We start from the raw sequence: 14,136 nt of genomic DNA on the forward strand, positions 1-14,136 counted from the left end.
CTGCAGCCCGCTCTTCTCCCCTCTTCCAAAGGCCCATGGATGCACGGAGCTGCAAGGAGGAATGCAGTTCAGTCGGAGGCTCCTCTCCAGAAGGGCAGCTGCTGGAGGCGCCTGGCCCACCCCAAGAGGACTTGGTGCAGCTCTGGGTTGGCAGGGCCAAGCCCCCAAAGGTGCCTTCTGTCTCCTGTCTCTCTGCAGGTCTTTGGCCATGGCAAGGCGAACGGGGAGCCCACCTGGGCCCTCCTGCTGACGGCCTGCATCTGCGAGATTGGGATCCTCATTGCCTCCCTGGACGAGGTGGCCCCCATCCTCTCCATGTACGCCCCTCAAAACAGGGTCCCTTCAGAGCCCTAGAAGGCCGGCAGGGTAGCTGAAAGGGGCCTTGGCTTCCCCCTTGCAAGCCTGGGGAGGGGGGCTCAGTCCTTGCTGGGGCTTCTTGGCCTCTCCCTCTCCATCCCCTTCCCACCGACACTGAGGACCCTCCTCCAATCCCCAGGTTCTTCCTGATGTGCTACATGTTTGTCAACCTGGCCTGTGCGGTGCAGACACTGCTGAGGACCCCCAACTGGCGCCCACGCTTTCGCTACTACCACTGGTGGGTGCCCTTGTCCTCCTCCCAGTGGGGGGCACTTCCTGTCCCGCGCCCTGAGGATTCTGCGTGCCTTGGGGCTGGGGGCAGGGGGAGGCACCGGGTGAAGGTTGCCTCCTGGACTCAGCGTCGCCTCCCGGGCCTTCCAGGACCCTCTCTTTCTTGGGGATGAGCCTCTGCCTGGCGCTGATGTTCATCTGCTCCTGGTACTATGCCCTGGTGGCCATGCTGATCGCAGGGCTCATCTACAAGTACATCGAGTACCGAGGGTAAGTGTCGCCACCGCTGGGCCCCCAGTCTCCCCCGCGCACCTGCCAAGCAGGGCAGAGCGTTCCTCCTGCTGCTTGGCGGGGGAAGGGAGGGGGCATGCTGTGGCTAAGTAGTGGCCCAGCTGGGTCTTGGCCCCTTCTTGGGGGTCTGGGGGATCCTGGGGGGCAGACGGGCGTGTGGGGCGAAGCTCACACCTGTCCTCTTCCAGGGCAGAGAAGGAGTGGGGTGATGGGATCCGGGGGCTCTCTCTCAGCGCAGCCCGTTACGCGCTTCTGCGGCTGGAGGAAGGGCCGCCCCACACAAAGAACTGGAGGTGAGTCGGCAGCAGAGGGTGCTGCGTGCGGGGCGTGTCGTCGCTGGCTCAGCAAAAGTTGTGCCCGGCGGGGGGAGCCCAGAGGGCGGGGCAGCCCCCAGGTGGCAGCTGAGCAGGGCCACCTTGCCCTGGGTGCACCTCCGGAGGGCACCAGCTCCTGCCCCAGGCCCTTCACCTTCCAGCAGCAGCTGCCCCTTCCCAGGGTGTGGCACATGGAGCCCAAAAAATGTGGGCTGTGCGTTCTGTAGAGCCAACGAGTGCCCGTCTTTTGTTACTCCGAGGAGCTGAACTAGAAATTCCGCCAGCCGTCTCCACCTGGCTCCAGATCTGTCTTTGTGGCCCAGAGGGTTAAGAATCCTTTTTTAAACCTAAAAACGAGGTCTATTTCCACTTTTGGGCCCAAATGGCATCATCGTGCAGAAGTGACCTGTCAGGATCTGAGCATAAGACTGAACAGACCCCCCCTTCCTTAATCTCTCGAGGAGCCAGGGGTGCCAGTACGATGTGGGGAGAGGGCCAGGAAGGGCTGGTGATGACCAGCAGAAGGTGGGGTGGCTCGATAGAGGCGTGGTGTGTGGGGAGGGCGGTGGGAAAGAGCCGGCGGGCCGGGCTGTTCCAGCAACTGGCACAGCTGGCTGATCCAGGGATAGAAGACGGTGGAGCAGGAGGCAGGACAAGCAAGACAACCATCCCAAAACTCAGGAGCGTGGGGGGGCAGTGCCCACATAACAGTGTTGAAGAAGGAGGAGAGGTGGCTCCAGGAGGCTCAACCGGCACCAGGACCGGGCTAAACGACTTCAGCTTCCCGTCTTCCCAGGCCGCAGCTGCTGGTGCTTGTCCGTGTGGATCAGGACCAGAACGTCGTTCACCCGCAGCTGCTGTCCTTCACCAATCAGCTCAAGGCGGGCAAGGGACTGACCATTGTGGGCTCCGTGCTGGAGGGCACCTTCCTGGACAACCACCTGCAGGTCCAGCGTGCCGAGGAGGTGAGTGGAGCAGAACTGGCTCAGCTGCGGAAGACCTTCCCCCTCAGCCAGCCCTGCTGGCCCAGCCCGGCTCTGAGCTCCTTGCAGGAAGGGTGAGCCCCAGGCGCAAGTTTGGGGTGCAGGGGTAACGTCTCCACCTCTCTGCTCCCCCCGCCCCCAGTCCATCCGACGGCTGATGGAGGCAGAGAAGGTGAAGGGCTTCTGCCAAGTGGTGACCTCTTGCAACGTGCGGGATGGCATGTCGCACCTCATCCAGTCCAGTGGCCTCGGAGGCCTGCAGCACAATGCCGTGCTGGTCGGCTGGCCGCGCAACTGGCGCCGCAAGGAGGATCACCAGACCTGGAGGAACTTCATTGGTAAGAGAGGAGGAGCCACAGGGCTGCGTGGAGGAAGCCCCCATGACCCCCGTGGCCTTGAGAGGGAACAGGGGCCAGCGTGTCCCACATTTTGTGCGGCTTTTCTGGCCAAGAGAGAATCTTCCTTGTGGCTCACTGGCCACTCTGTCCTCAAGGTGGGATCTCTGGGCCCCCCCAGCTTCAGCCTGCGGCTCAGCCCTTCGTGAAGGTGCCATGTGCGTTGAGCATGGGCTCCTTCCTCATTTCTCCTTGTGGCCTCTTTGTGGCTCTGATGTCTCCCTGGAGGGCAGTGTGCTGCGGGAGGACCTGCCTTCCTTGAGGATTGTCCTCCCTTCCTGGGAGCCTCAGTCAGGCGTTGGCCTTTCTCTCCCTTTGCTTGCCTCCCACAGAGTTGGTGCGAGAGACCACAGCTGGCCACATGGCACTGCTGGTGGCCAAGAACGTGGCCATGTTTCCGGCCAACACAGAGCGCTTTTCAGAAGGCCACATTGACGTCTGGTGGATCGTGCACGATGGAGGGATGCTGATGCTCCTCCCCTTCCTACTGCGCCAGCACAAGGTGCCTGCGGAAGGGATCAGGCCCCGGCTTCTGCAGGGACGGCCCAGGGCCCTCGAGGCTATCCCCTGCGGAGACTGTCTTCCGGGTCCCCGAGCCGAGGGAGCCTGGGGCCCCCCTTGGAGAGGGCTCGGCGTTTCTGAGGAGGGGGCGGGCTGTGGGCCAGCCCTGGGGTCCCTGTGCTGAGCCTGCCTGGCCGGTGTCTCCCATGCAGGTCTGGCGCAAGTGCAAGATGCGCATCTTCACGGTGGCCCAGATGGACGACAACAGCATTCAGATGAAGAAGGACCTGACAACCTTCCTGTACCATCTGCGCATCACTGCAGAAGTCGAAGTGGTGGAGATGGTGAGGCGGGGGCAGGGCGGGGGCAGCCTGGCCCTGCTCTCTGGGTTTCTCTTGTTCACTCCTGGCCCCGTCGCCCCCCCCAGCACCACCCGACACGCTCTCATCTCTTTGTGGCCCAACTGGCCATCTTACTGTTGAAGCAGGGGGCAGCCCAGCGTCAGCCCCCGGTTCCCCATTTTCACCCTGAGTGGGCAGGGGACAACCGTGCTCGCTTGGCCAGGTCATTTCCTCTTCCTACTGTAATGGAAGTGTGTATTAGGAGAGATCTGTTCTGGAAGTAAGCTGTTCGGAAGCTGTGCTGTGGTTGGGTTCCTGGCTGACCTCTGCCAAGGGGGACAGGTGCTGGTCCTTGTCAGTCCACCGATTCCAGCCTCCTTGAATGCAGACCGTTGCTCCCTCTTTGACCCACAGCATGAGAGCGACATCTCTGCCTACACCTACGAGAAGACGCTGGTGATGGAGCAAAGGTCCCTGATCCTCAAGCAGATGCACCTGACCAAGACTGAGCGGGAACGCGAGGTAGCCCCTGCCCCCGGTCACCCCCTTGGCATGCTGAGGAAGGACTCGGGTGCTGGGCTCACAGGATATCCAGGGGGGAAGTCCTGTTTCTTCTTGGCTGGCAAGGCCCAGACTGACGGCCAAAGCTGCTGCCAATGTCCTCCCCCAGTGCCTCTCCCTGAATCAGCCTCTTGGTGCCCGTCCCCGCATTGGGGCACGTGATGCACCTCAGTATGATTGGGTCAACCCTGTCTCAAACCCTCCAAAGGGCGGAGAAGGATGCTGTAACTTCAGGTTGTGTATTTTTACCGGGGGGTGGGGGGCTGCGCTTGTGTGTTAGAAAGGGACTCGGTGTTCTCCAGTGTCGGTTTCCAGCAGTTCAGCTGTTTGGCTCGAGCCTAGCTGGGCTCCGAGCAAAGAGCCCGATGCCTTGTTATTTTCGGTGTCTGCTGCAGATCCAGAGCATCACGGATGAATCACGCGGCTCCATCCGGCGCAAAAACCCCACCAACACCCACCTGCGCCTCAGTGTCCCAGACGAGCAGGTGGGCGACAGCGAGGAGAAGCCCGAAGAAGAGGTAAGGCGGCGGGGCACGGGGAGGGCAGCGACGCCAGTGGCAGGACCAGGTGAAAGCGAGAGGCAGCGCGGTTCGTAGCAGAGAGGGGAGCTGCGGGCCCGGGGCTTGGAACAGACGGCGGCCAGCAGCCTGTTTCATGGAGTCCTGGAGGGTCCAGGTTGGGAGGGCCTGGGGTCACCCGCTCCCGCCCTCTGCCACCGCTCTGGCATCCAGCCTGTTCCATCAGCTCCCCCAGGAGCCCCCGTGTTTCTCGTCCTGTCCCCTGAACCAACTGTGAAGCGTCCTGCCTGGTCTTCCACCTGGCGGCCCTCCAGATACTTCACCGCAGCCACCATGTCTCCCCTCAGCCTCGCTTCCCATGTTAAAGGCACCCAAAGCCTCCGGCAGTTCCTCTTTTCAGATTCGGAACCACCTTGCTTGCTCTCCTCTCCAGGTCCTCAGCGGCCTCCCTCAAATGCAGGGGTGGCAACGGGACGCCACATTCTAGGTGTGGCCCAGCCAGCGCAGAATCGAGAAGAGCCATGGAGTGGCTTTGTCCTCTCCCGATGAGCCTCTGCCCTGGCTGGGAAAGGCCCCCTCCCCAGGGCACCCCACTGCATTTGCCATGGCCCACACTGCAGGGTTGGGCTAGGACTGAGCTTGCTCCCCGCTCTGTCCTGCTGCTTCCCCCCGCGGGCCAAAAGAAGGCTATGGGGAGGATGAGCAGAAGACCCTGGGAGGGAGGCCAAACTGGAATTGAGCCAGATACCAAGAATGGTCGCTGCTTCAAAGGGGGGGCTGGCTCAAGCGATGCCTAACCCGGGGGGGGGGGAGAGAGAGAGAGAGAGAGGTCCACACCACAAGGGACTGAGCCACAAACCAGCCAGTCACACTTGGGCAACGCAGGCTGTGGGCACCCAGCCCACCTGGTTTGTCGGTTCAGAGTGACACGCAACTTAGAAAATTAGGTCTGCCGAGTCAACCGTGATTCAGTTAAGGGTGGGTGGGTGTGCCGGGTGAATGCAGCCCCCTGAAGGCTGGTATGCCCTGTGGGTTGCTCAGCACTGCCTCCCCAGGATTGGGACCTGCCCTGTCCCCAAGCACGTGCTCTCATGGCCCACTTTTCTCCATCTGTCTTCCCAGCCCACCGCTGCCTGCTTTTCCTGGCAGCCCGGCTCCCCCCCCGGCCCGCAGCTGCTGTGCCGCTTGCCCCCCAAAAGGTTTGCGAGCGCTCCAGAGGCTCAGCAGGCAGGAGGGGTGAAGGCGCTCCATGCCCACTCAACAGGTGCAGCTGATCCACGACAAGAACGCCACCACCTTCTCAAGCAGCTCCCAGTCTCCGGGGGATGAGCCCGAGGCAGAGGCCGCCCCTGAGAAGGTGCACCTGACCTGGACCAAGGACAAGGCGGCTGAGAAGAACAAGGCGAAGAGCCCCGTCAGCTCCGAAAGCATCAAGGACTTCTTCAGCATGAAGCCGTGAGTCCGCCCCCCTCTGGGCGCCCCGCTCAGCGGGGGAGGACCCTTCTGGCGCCAGAGCCAGGCTGCTGAGCCCAGGAGGCTCCAGGCAGCGGTGTGGGGGGTCAGGGGGCCCCCAGGCAATGACGTGGTCTCTCTTCCTCCCTCTGCCGCTGCTGCCGCCACCGCCGCCACCAGGGAATGGGAGAGTCTGTAAGTCCCCCCTTTCTGCCGCTCTGCTCTGCTTGGGGACGGGGGTCTCCCAGGGGTCCCCGCCAGCTCCTCCCTCCCTCCTCGCATGCTGGGCCCAGAGAGGGGTGGAAGGTGAGGGGGGCCTGACCACCCCAGCCACCCACCCACCCACCCACCTGGCCCGTCTTCCCTAGGAATCAGTCCAACGTGAGGCGGATGCACACGGCCGTCCGGCTGAACGACGCAATTGTGAGGAAGTCACAGGATGCGAAGCTGGTGCTGCTCAACATGCCGGGCCCCCCCCGGAACCGCAAGGGGGATGAGAACTGTATCCTTCCAGACCACCCGGCTTACAGGGGGAGGGAGGGCAGACATTGGGGGCTGGAGGGTCCAGGTAGGCTGTGGAAGGGTTGGTGGTTTGTTGGACGAGAAGGAGGCTGGCAGGAGCTTTCATCCATGGTTTCTTGGGGTTCTCCCCTCGGCCTCCTGTAGAAAAGAGATGGGTCCTGGGCCCTGCTTGGCTGCCCAAGGCTGAGCGCCAGGATTTGCCAATGGCCCACAGTGGGCTAGAGGAGTCAGCCAGGGAGGCCCTTGGTACTGTAGGTCCTCGGAGGTGTCTTGGCAAGCTGGGCCAGAGCCAGAAGGCGTGGGCAGCCGAGGCCCAGAGGGCAAGAACAACTCCTACTTTCTTGGGGTCAGTCTCCTGGGACCTTCTGGACTCGGTACAGAAATGGCCAAACTCTCGAGCAGGCAGGGAACGGAGGGTCCCTGGTCCAGGTGCTGCAGGGCACGACCTTGCAGGCTGGGAAGCCAGTCAGGACCGGGCAAGTGCCGGGCAAAGGGCATGGGGGATTTGGCCAGGGCAGTGCAACATGCATTGGGCTCAGGCGAACTGTGGGCTTACCTAGGTCAACTGATGGCTGAGGGCCTGCATTCGCCCAGCCTGCCAAGTTGGCTTAGTTTTTGTGGCACAGGATCTCGGGGCAATCCAGTTCACTGCAGTGTGTAACCACTGAAAAGGGGTGAACCAGGAGGGCTGGCCCTATTTCCCAGAGTGCTTTGCTCCAGCAGCCACTGGCCCCACACATTTTCCATGCGGGGGTTCTGGCAGTGGACCGCTGCGTAGCTCAGGTCCCGACCCCCCAGGATCTTGGCCTTTCTCCCCAAAGCGCCTCCTGTTCCCAGAGATGAGGGCCAGCAAAGTCCTTCCCCGTCAGCCAGCTGGGCGTGGGGGTTGCAGCCAGTCAGTGCTGGGGGGGGGCTGCTTCTTCAGCCACTGCTGCTTGCCATCCAGCTGGCCCTCGGAGTTCCCTGGCCCCAACTGGCCACGCGGAGTTGGTCTAACTGTGCAAAATTGTGGTGGTTGGGGGTCCCCCATGTTAGCTTCTCTTCCTGCAGCATATCAACCCCCCCCCCCCCGCACACACACTCTGATGCAGAAAAGGGCTGTGGAGTTGGAAGGAGGCATTGGCTGTCAGAGCCCAAAGGGCAGCGTCTCTTTAATGCAACCCATGGCTTGGCCACATTCAGCCAGGAGGCCCACTGCTTCCGCAAGGCTTTGATCGCACCATTTTTCACGTGGCTCACCAGAATTTATGCGCCCCTGAAAACTCTTGTTCCATGTCTGCCTGAGCCTTCAGTGTGGGGAAGACCCTCATTCCCCTTTGCAGAGCTCTCCCTCTAAGCGCCCTTCTGTGCTGGACTCTTGTCCTGGGGAGGAGGGCTGCGGGACTGTGGCCACCCTGCTTTGGACACGGCGCTCGGAGGCTTCTGGGAAGTTGGACTCGGAGGAAGATTGGCGCGATTCCCAGAGAAGGCAGGAGATGAGCCTTGCAGATGTAGGGCCGGGGTCTTTATAGGGAGGGCACGGTCGGCCTTCCAGTTTCCACCACTTTGAAAAACGAGCAGCAGACGCAGGAGTGTCGAGAGACCACGAGGGTCTTTCTCTGCCACGCCTGGCTGTCTGACCAGCTGCAGCGCCGCCTGCCAAGGTTTCTGGGAGGGGCGATGAGTCCTGCCCAAGGGGAGCCCCTTGGCACAGCAGCAGCCTGGGACTCAGAGCACCAGTCATGTGGCCCGCCCCCGCCCAGGGAGGGATCCACTAAAGCCCTTCTAAGCGGTCTCTGTGGGGCGGCCTGTGCCACTGGCCAACAGCTCACACAGCTGGGAGGCCCTTCCAGTGTCTGGCCTGAAGCTGCTTCCCACGGGGCCGCAGAGGACCGACCAGTCCCCTCCCTTCAGGCACTTGAGCCTGCCCGCAGCTCCTGCGGCCAAGCACGCCGGGTCCTGCAGCTGCCACTTGTGGGGCTGGGCACCGAGGTGTTCTTCGGCCTTCTGGAGGAACACCCTTCCCGCGGCTTCGGCCTCTGGGGGAAGAGGCTGTGCCGCTCGGGGATGCCCTGTGGATGAGGCTGGGTTATCCCAGAGCTGCTGGGTCGGGGCGCCCGCCAAAGGGCAGCCGTACGCGGTTGGGGCGGTTGTGGGCATGCTGGCTTTTCTGGCAGGCCTTGACTGCTCACCCCAGATATGGAGTTCCTGGAGGTGCTGACCGAGCATCTGGACAGAGTCCTCCTGGTTCGCGGGGGTGGCCGGGAGGTCATCACCATCTATTCCTGAGCAGCTGGCGGAGGCCCTTCCTTGCCCAAAGGTTTGTGCCCCCGAGAGTCTTGCCCACCCCCTCGCACCCACCACCCCCGAATCGCAGCGAACCCCAAGTCGACCTCCATCTCGGACTGACACTCGGGGTGGGAGGATGAAGCCCCACCTGCAGCTCAGCAGGGCTTCCGGATCCGCTCGGGGGGCAGAGGCTCGGCCGTGCTGTGCCCTCACCCCCTGCCAGCCTGCTTTTCTACTGCTGCCTTGGGCCAGATGGACTCTCCCCATGGACTCGCCCAGCTTCTGGATGGGGAGAGGGTGCCAGCCAAGGTCACCAGCATGCTTTCCTTGCCAACGCTGGCCTCTCCCCCCCACACACACCTTCTGTGCCAGGCCAGGGCTCAGGGCCCTCCCCTCTGTTTGGACTTGATGCATGGGGGGCTCTTCGGGGCAAGGAAATCCTGGGGGATGACCTAAGCTGGGATACACCTTCCCCCCCCCCTCGTGCAGTCTAGGATTGGGGGGACAGAGCTCAGCTCCCTCTTTTCCCAGGTGAGCTGGGAGCCCTCGGCACCCACTGAGGCCAGCTGAAGCATTGCTGAGCCCACCGAGTCCTCTCCTGGCCTGACCCCCAACTCTACAAGACCCCCCCCATGGAGGCTGGGGAGGAAAAAAGGGCTCCACCCAGCTTTGCAGCTCCAGTCCTTCTGGTTTGTACACGGTCTTCTTGCCTGAGCTCCCGTCTCACTCACATGCATGCAAGTGTGCGTGTGCAAGGGGGTCCTCCTGCCACTCATTGCTCCTCAACCCTGTTGCACTTTAGGGTCTTCCAGCCAGAGGCTCCCCTCAAGCCAGGATTAAAGTGAGCCCTGGAGAACAGCTGCAGGGGTGGGGGGCATTTGAAGGTCCTCCCATTGGGACCCCCTGGTTAGCACTCGCCAAATGCTCTGCATTGCCCCAGAGCCCCCCCAGGGATTCCTCACAGGAGCACTGCTGCCCCCTCAGATGCCTCGTCCTCCTCCAGCGTAGGGAAGAGCGGAGGGGTTTGGTGGGTTCTGCTTCTGTCCCCCCATTTCTGGTGCCTCACCTGATACCAAAACATGTGCGTTGGAGCCCCTCAGGACAGCCCCCTCCCCCCAGAGCAGGAAAACTGTGGAGCTTTTAACCAATGTGAATAGTTCTCCAAAAGCAGAACGTGCTGCCCCTCCAGGGAGGCTGTATATATATATTCTGTATATAGCACAGGACGTGTATTTTTCAAGTAGTCCTATTTGGGTGAGAAGAACTGAGAGGAAGCGGGGTGGGGTGCGCAGGAGTGCTTGGGAGGTCCCAGGATTCTCCAGCATCTTCACTGGGCTGGGCGGGGCAGGGCGGGGGGTTTCCTTTCCGACGGCTCCCTGGCCAGAGCAAGACCTGCTGCTCCAGCATCCAGGATGCCTCCGAAAGCTGTTCCCTGGAGAACGGGCTGCGGCCGAAGGGCAGGGTCTCTCCCTGGCGCACAGAAGTGCCCGCTTCTTCTCAGGGGAAATGGCAGCCCCCTCCCTGTTTGGCAGAGCTGAGCTTCCTTCGGAGCCTCCCCTCCCCAGCCCTCTAAGCAGCTGGGCTTTACCTCCTCCCCAGACAATGAGCAACCCCACAGCTGAGGGCAAACCAGTGGAGAGTGAGGGTTGGTGCTTCACGCTTGGAGGAAGGCACACTCGCTCGCTCTCCCTCTGTCTCACACCCCCACCCACAAAGCTCACGCTTCCCTCCAAGAGCAGGGTCCTCCCATTTGGGACCCCCTGGTTAGCACTTTCCCAGGGATGTACCAGGCTGCTGGCACACCCCATGGAAGGAAGATGGGCTTCTTGCTTGCTGGCAATGCCCAGCCTACCTCTGGCAGTTCCAGGGCTGGGAGGGGGCCAGATGCTGTCTCCTTGACCATTGCTGCCTCTCTGTTCCCCCCGAGCATCTAACCTCCCGGCACCTGACCTCCTGTTCCGGAGACGCCGAGGCTAGCAGGAGCGTTGCATGCTAGTTTACACTCCCACCCAGTCCTGGCCCTGCATGTTTGCCCCCGTTGCCCTCTGGAGTGTCCTTCAGCTGGCCTGCCTGGGAATAAAACGGGCACCCCCTGACAGAAGCAGGAGGAGGGATCTGCAGGGAAGTCAAGGGCCTCCTTGGTGCTCCCGAACAGCAGCAAGGAAGAGGAAGGAGCATCAGCCTCGGACACTTTCTCACCCGGATCTGCAGCCCACCGTACTATTGCTGCATCACTGGGCTTCTGAGCTCCCCACGTCTCCCTTTTAAGGCGGAGGCAACTGGGGGGCTGGCAGGCTCTGGAGGGTAGCCCTCAAGCGGTCTGGCATCCTGCAGGGGAAGGAGCAGAGGCAGGCCCACGGCTGCGTTGATTACACACACTTCTTTCCGTGCTCCACGTGCAATATCTTTGTTATGAATGTGACACCAGTCAGCTCATGAAGTACCTTTATAATCCGTCACTGTAGCTAATCTGTTTTATGTCCATCCAAGTGACTCTGATTCACGTGCAGCCTTGCCGTAGCCGTTGTGAGCTTTTCCACAGGCCTTGTGTTCGAGGGAGCACATGTGCAGCGCAGCGCCGATCCATTTACCCTTTGTAAATACCCTCGGTTGTAAATCCAAAGGAACGTGCATTGGGCTTGCATTTACTTTCTGCGAGTGTTTGCGTGGCCGGTGCTGTTAGATATCCACGGGTTATGGCCCTTCTTTGCTCGTGTTGATGCTTATACCGTATATTTTGTTTTTTAGACTTCTGTCTGCAGAAAATGCAATAAAAGGATTTTATTACACCCTTCACTTGCTGGCCACGGCGACTATTGTCCTTGATGCTGTGCCGCTGGTCCTCAGTGAGGACACTCAGGCCAACTCTGGGGCATCTTGGTCCTTACCATACTGCATCTACGAAAGCCCCACGCACCAGACTGGCACCTACGGAGAGGCCCTGCACCTCACCCAGACCTCTCCCCGGCTCTCGTGCTGCCAAGTGGGCTATTGTGGAGGTGCTCGGTGCTCCACGAGGAGCGCCCCTGCCCTTCGGTGGCTTTTCACAGTATCCGGAAAGGCCTCAGAAGCAACGTCTCCCTTGCGAGGTCAGAGCCAGGGCCAGGACTGTCTGGGGCGGGATCTGAAGGGCTTTGGCCTGCTGCCGAGATGGCCGCCCGCAGCGTTCGCAAGAGGAACGCGACCTGGTGCCCGGTGCAAGCGTGGCAGAGCCAGTGAGGAGCAGGGGCCGCGGGGCTCTTATACGGAGTACCGTATATGGTCCCTGGGGCAGGCGCTGGAAGCGTGCCGGGGGGCCCAGTACGGTTGCACTGACTATGAAAGGGCATACTTCTCCAAAGAGGGGGCTGGTGGAAAAGAGAGGGGTGGGACAAGCCAAGAGGCCAGCGTAGCTTTCGGGTACAATTCAGAATGGCGCGAAGTTAGAAGAGGGCCTTTCAGGAAGCAGAACACCTACCGTAATGCAAAGAACGAAAGGGAGGCTGTAAACGTGTAAGATGTTAACGAGGAACACAAAAATAAAGTTGTGGGTGCGTGGCCGAAACACAAAAGGGGACAGGAAGAGCCGGTCGTCCGAGAAGACCGGTGAGGGAAGCAGCAAAGGAAGGAGATGGTAGAGAAGCAGAGTAAACCATTCGCGTCCGTCGTTAGCACAGAGGCTACGAGGCGGATCCCGGAGCCAGCATCAGCTTTCTCCGAGCGGGAACTGGAACTATTATGGCAAAGGGGGGCGATGAGCGGCAATTCTAGAACATCTCGAGGGACGACACAATGACCAACCAGGTCCCGAGGGCCACCAGCCGAGAAGGAATGTAACGAACTTGCATGTGGAACTGCTTGCCTTCTTAGAAAAACGTGGTTCCCCCCCAAAATGTAGTGCCGGAGGGCTGGAAGGTAACCAATAGCAATTTTTAGAAAGGGGCCAGAAGAAAGCAGTGAAACAGTTTAGCATCTGTTTCAGGCAAACAGATAGGAACAGCAATCAAAATAAAAACAGCTAATAGTGGAATGAACCTTACTGAGGGAAAATCTGCCTACCTCGCCAAGATGTCTTTAAGAGTAACAACAGGCAGGTAGATGGAGGCAACCTGTTGATATGACATACCTGGATTTCCCAAAGATTTTGAGTAAACTTGCATTCTACAAAAAGGGGACCTTTCCTTTTATAGATTGCTAATTGATTAAAAAAAACCCCAGCAGAGTGGAAATAAATGGACAACTTTCTCTAGGGGGAGAAGTGAGAAGAACGGCATTGGAACAGGGGCTGTATAATGTCTTCCTAAATATTTAACTTCCTGACTCAGGGGTAAGCAATGAGGCGGCCCAGTTTGCAGACAGATTGAAAGTCTATTCTGGGTACTGAAAAATAAACAGCAGAGAACTCATCAAGGAGGCCCCTTAGTGGGAGCTCTGTGCTGGAAGGGGCTGGCGGGAATCTGCCAGCACCGCCATGCCAAGTGCAGAAGAGGCTGGGGGCTTCCACGCCTCCCCCCAGGCGAGGCTACAACACCTGGGGCCCCTTAGCTTGGACTGGAAGGGGGGCCTGAGTTAGGTGCATAAGTTCACGCGCGGCCTGGAGAAGGCAGGGAGACGCTCCCCCCCTCCAAGGGCTTCTCCACCCAGCGCATCATGAACGGGGGGGGGCGGGCAGGGAGCTCGCCGGGATGTCTTTAAAGGGCCTGGACAGTCTCCCGGGGGAGGGGTCTGTCTGTCAAGGACCGCTTCTCCTGGGGGCTCCGTCACCGCCGGGCTGGGGGCAGCCGCCTCGGGGGAGGGGGAGGGCTCTCCGTCCCCTGCTTGCAAGCACCTGCGAGAGGCATCGGGCGGGCCAGCGGGAGAAGCAAAAGGCTCAGGTGGGCCCCTGCCTTACCTAACGGGTGGCTCTCATGCTCTTGCATAAAGAACAGGAAACAGTGCTCAGGCAGAGACACCAGAGTTTCCTTTCTGGGGCTGTTCATTTACCTTTATTACAATGGTTGATTTGACCCGGGCACCTCAAGATAAGGGGGGGCTCTGAGGCTCTTCTCTTCCAGGCAGCGTCCACATGATGGCGCTGGCGGCCTGCTGTTCCACACGCACGTAACCTCTGGGTAAAACCCAGCCAAGACAGGCAGGGCCTGACCGGCGCGTGGAGATGAACACTCGGCTGGTCCTTTCCCTTCTCCTCGGCCTGCAGGAGAGGCTGCTGCTGCCGCTGCCGCCCCGGCCCTCTTGGCCGCTAGGGAGCCCCTGAGGATTTGCCTGCCTCCCCAACATGGGCCCAGAGACGCCAGTGTGCCGGCACACTCCTCTCCTGGGGGCCTGGGCTTCCTACCCTGCTTGCCCCCCCATTACTTAGAAAATGAAAATGCTGGAAGCACGCTAACCTGCCCAGAAAAGGACGAAGGAAAGCAGAGAGAGAC

The 14,136-nt window shown here is 60.7% G+C and overlaps 1 protein-coding gene across 1 annotated transcript in view; it reads left to right on the plus strand.

The window, feature by feature from the left end:
- SLC12A5 (solute carrier family 12 member 5) overlaps positions 1-11,599 on the plus strand; it is a 28,779-nt gene extending 17,180 nt beyond the window's left edge. Inside the window, exons 12-24 of the mRNA XM_088154456.1 lie at positions 199-317; positions 497-595; positions 739-858; positions 1,068-1,172; positions 1,990-2,158; positions 2,319-2,514; positions 2,904-3,073; positions 3,285-3,416; positions 3,828-3,935; positions 4,370-4,492; positions 5,757-5,947; positions 6,313-6,446; positions 8,643-11,599. Of these exons, the coding sequence (XP_088010582.1) occupies positions 199-317; positions 497-595; positions 739-858; positions 1,068-1,172; positions 1,990-2,158; positions 2,319-2,514; positions 2,904-3,073; positions 3,285-3,416; positions 3,828-3,935; positions 4,370-4,492; positions 5,757-5,947; positions 6,313-6,446; positions 8,643-8,734 (1,758 nt within the window). The 3' untranslated portion in view covers positions 8,735-11,599. The remainder of the gene's footprint in view (positions 1-198; positions 318-496; positions 596-738; positions 859-1,067; positions 1,173-1,989; positions 2,159-2,318; positions 2,515-2,903; positions 3,074-3,284; positions 3,417-3,827; positions 3,936-4,369; positions 4,493-5,756; positions 5,948-6,312; positions 6,447-8,642) is intronic.
- Positions 11,600-14,136: the final 2,537 nt, after the last annotated feature.

This window comes from Python bivittatus, unplaced genomic scaffold (assembly GCF_059951505.1).
Source record: "Python bivittatus isolate LINGU-HERP-01145 unplaced genomic scaffold, Pbiv_v1 ctg000700_np1212, whole genome shotgun sequence".
Classification (NCBI taxonomy): Eukaryota; Metazoa; Chordata; class Lepidosauria; order Squamata; family Pythonidae; genus Python; species Python bivittatus.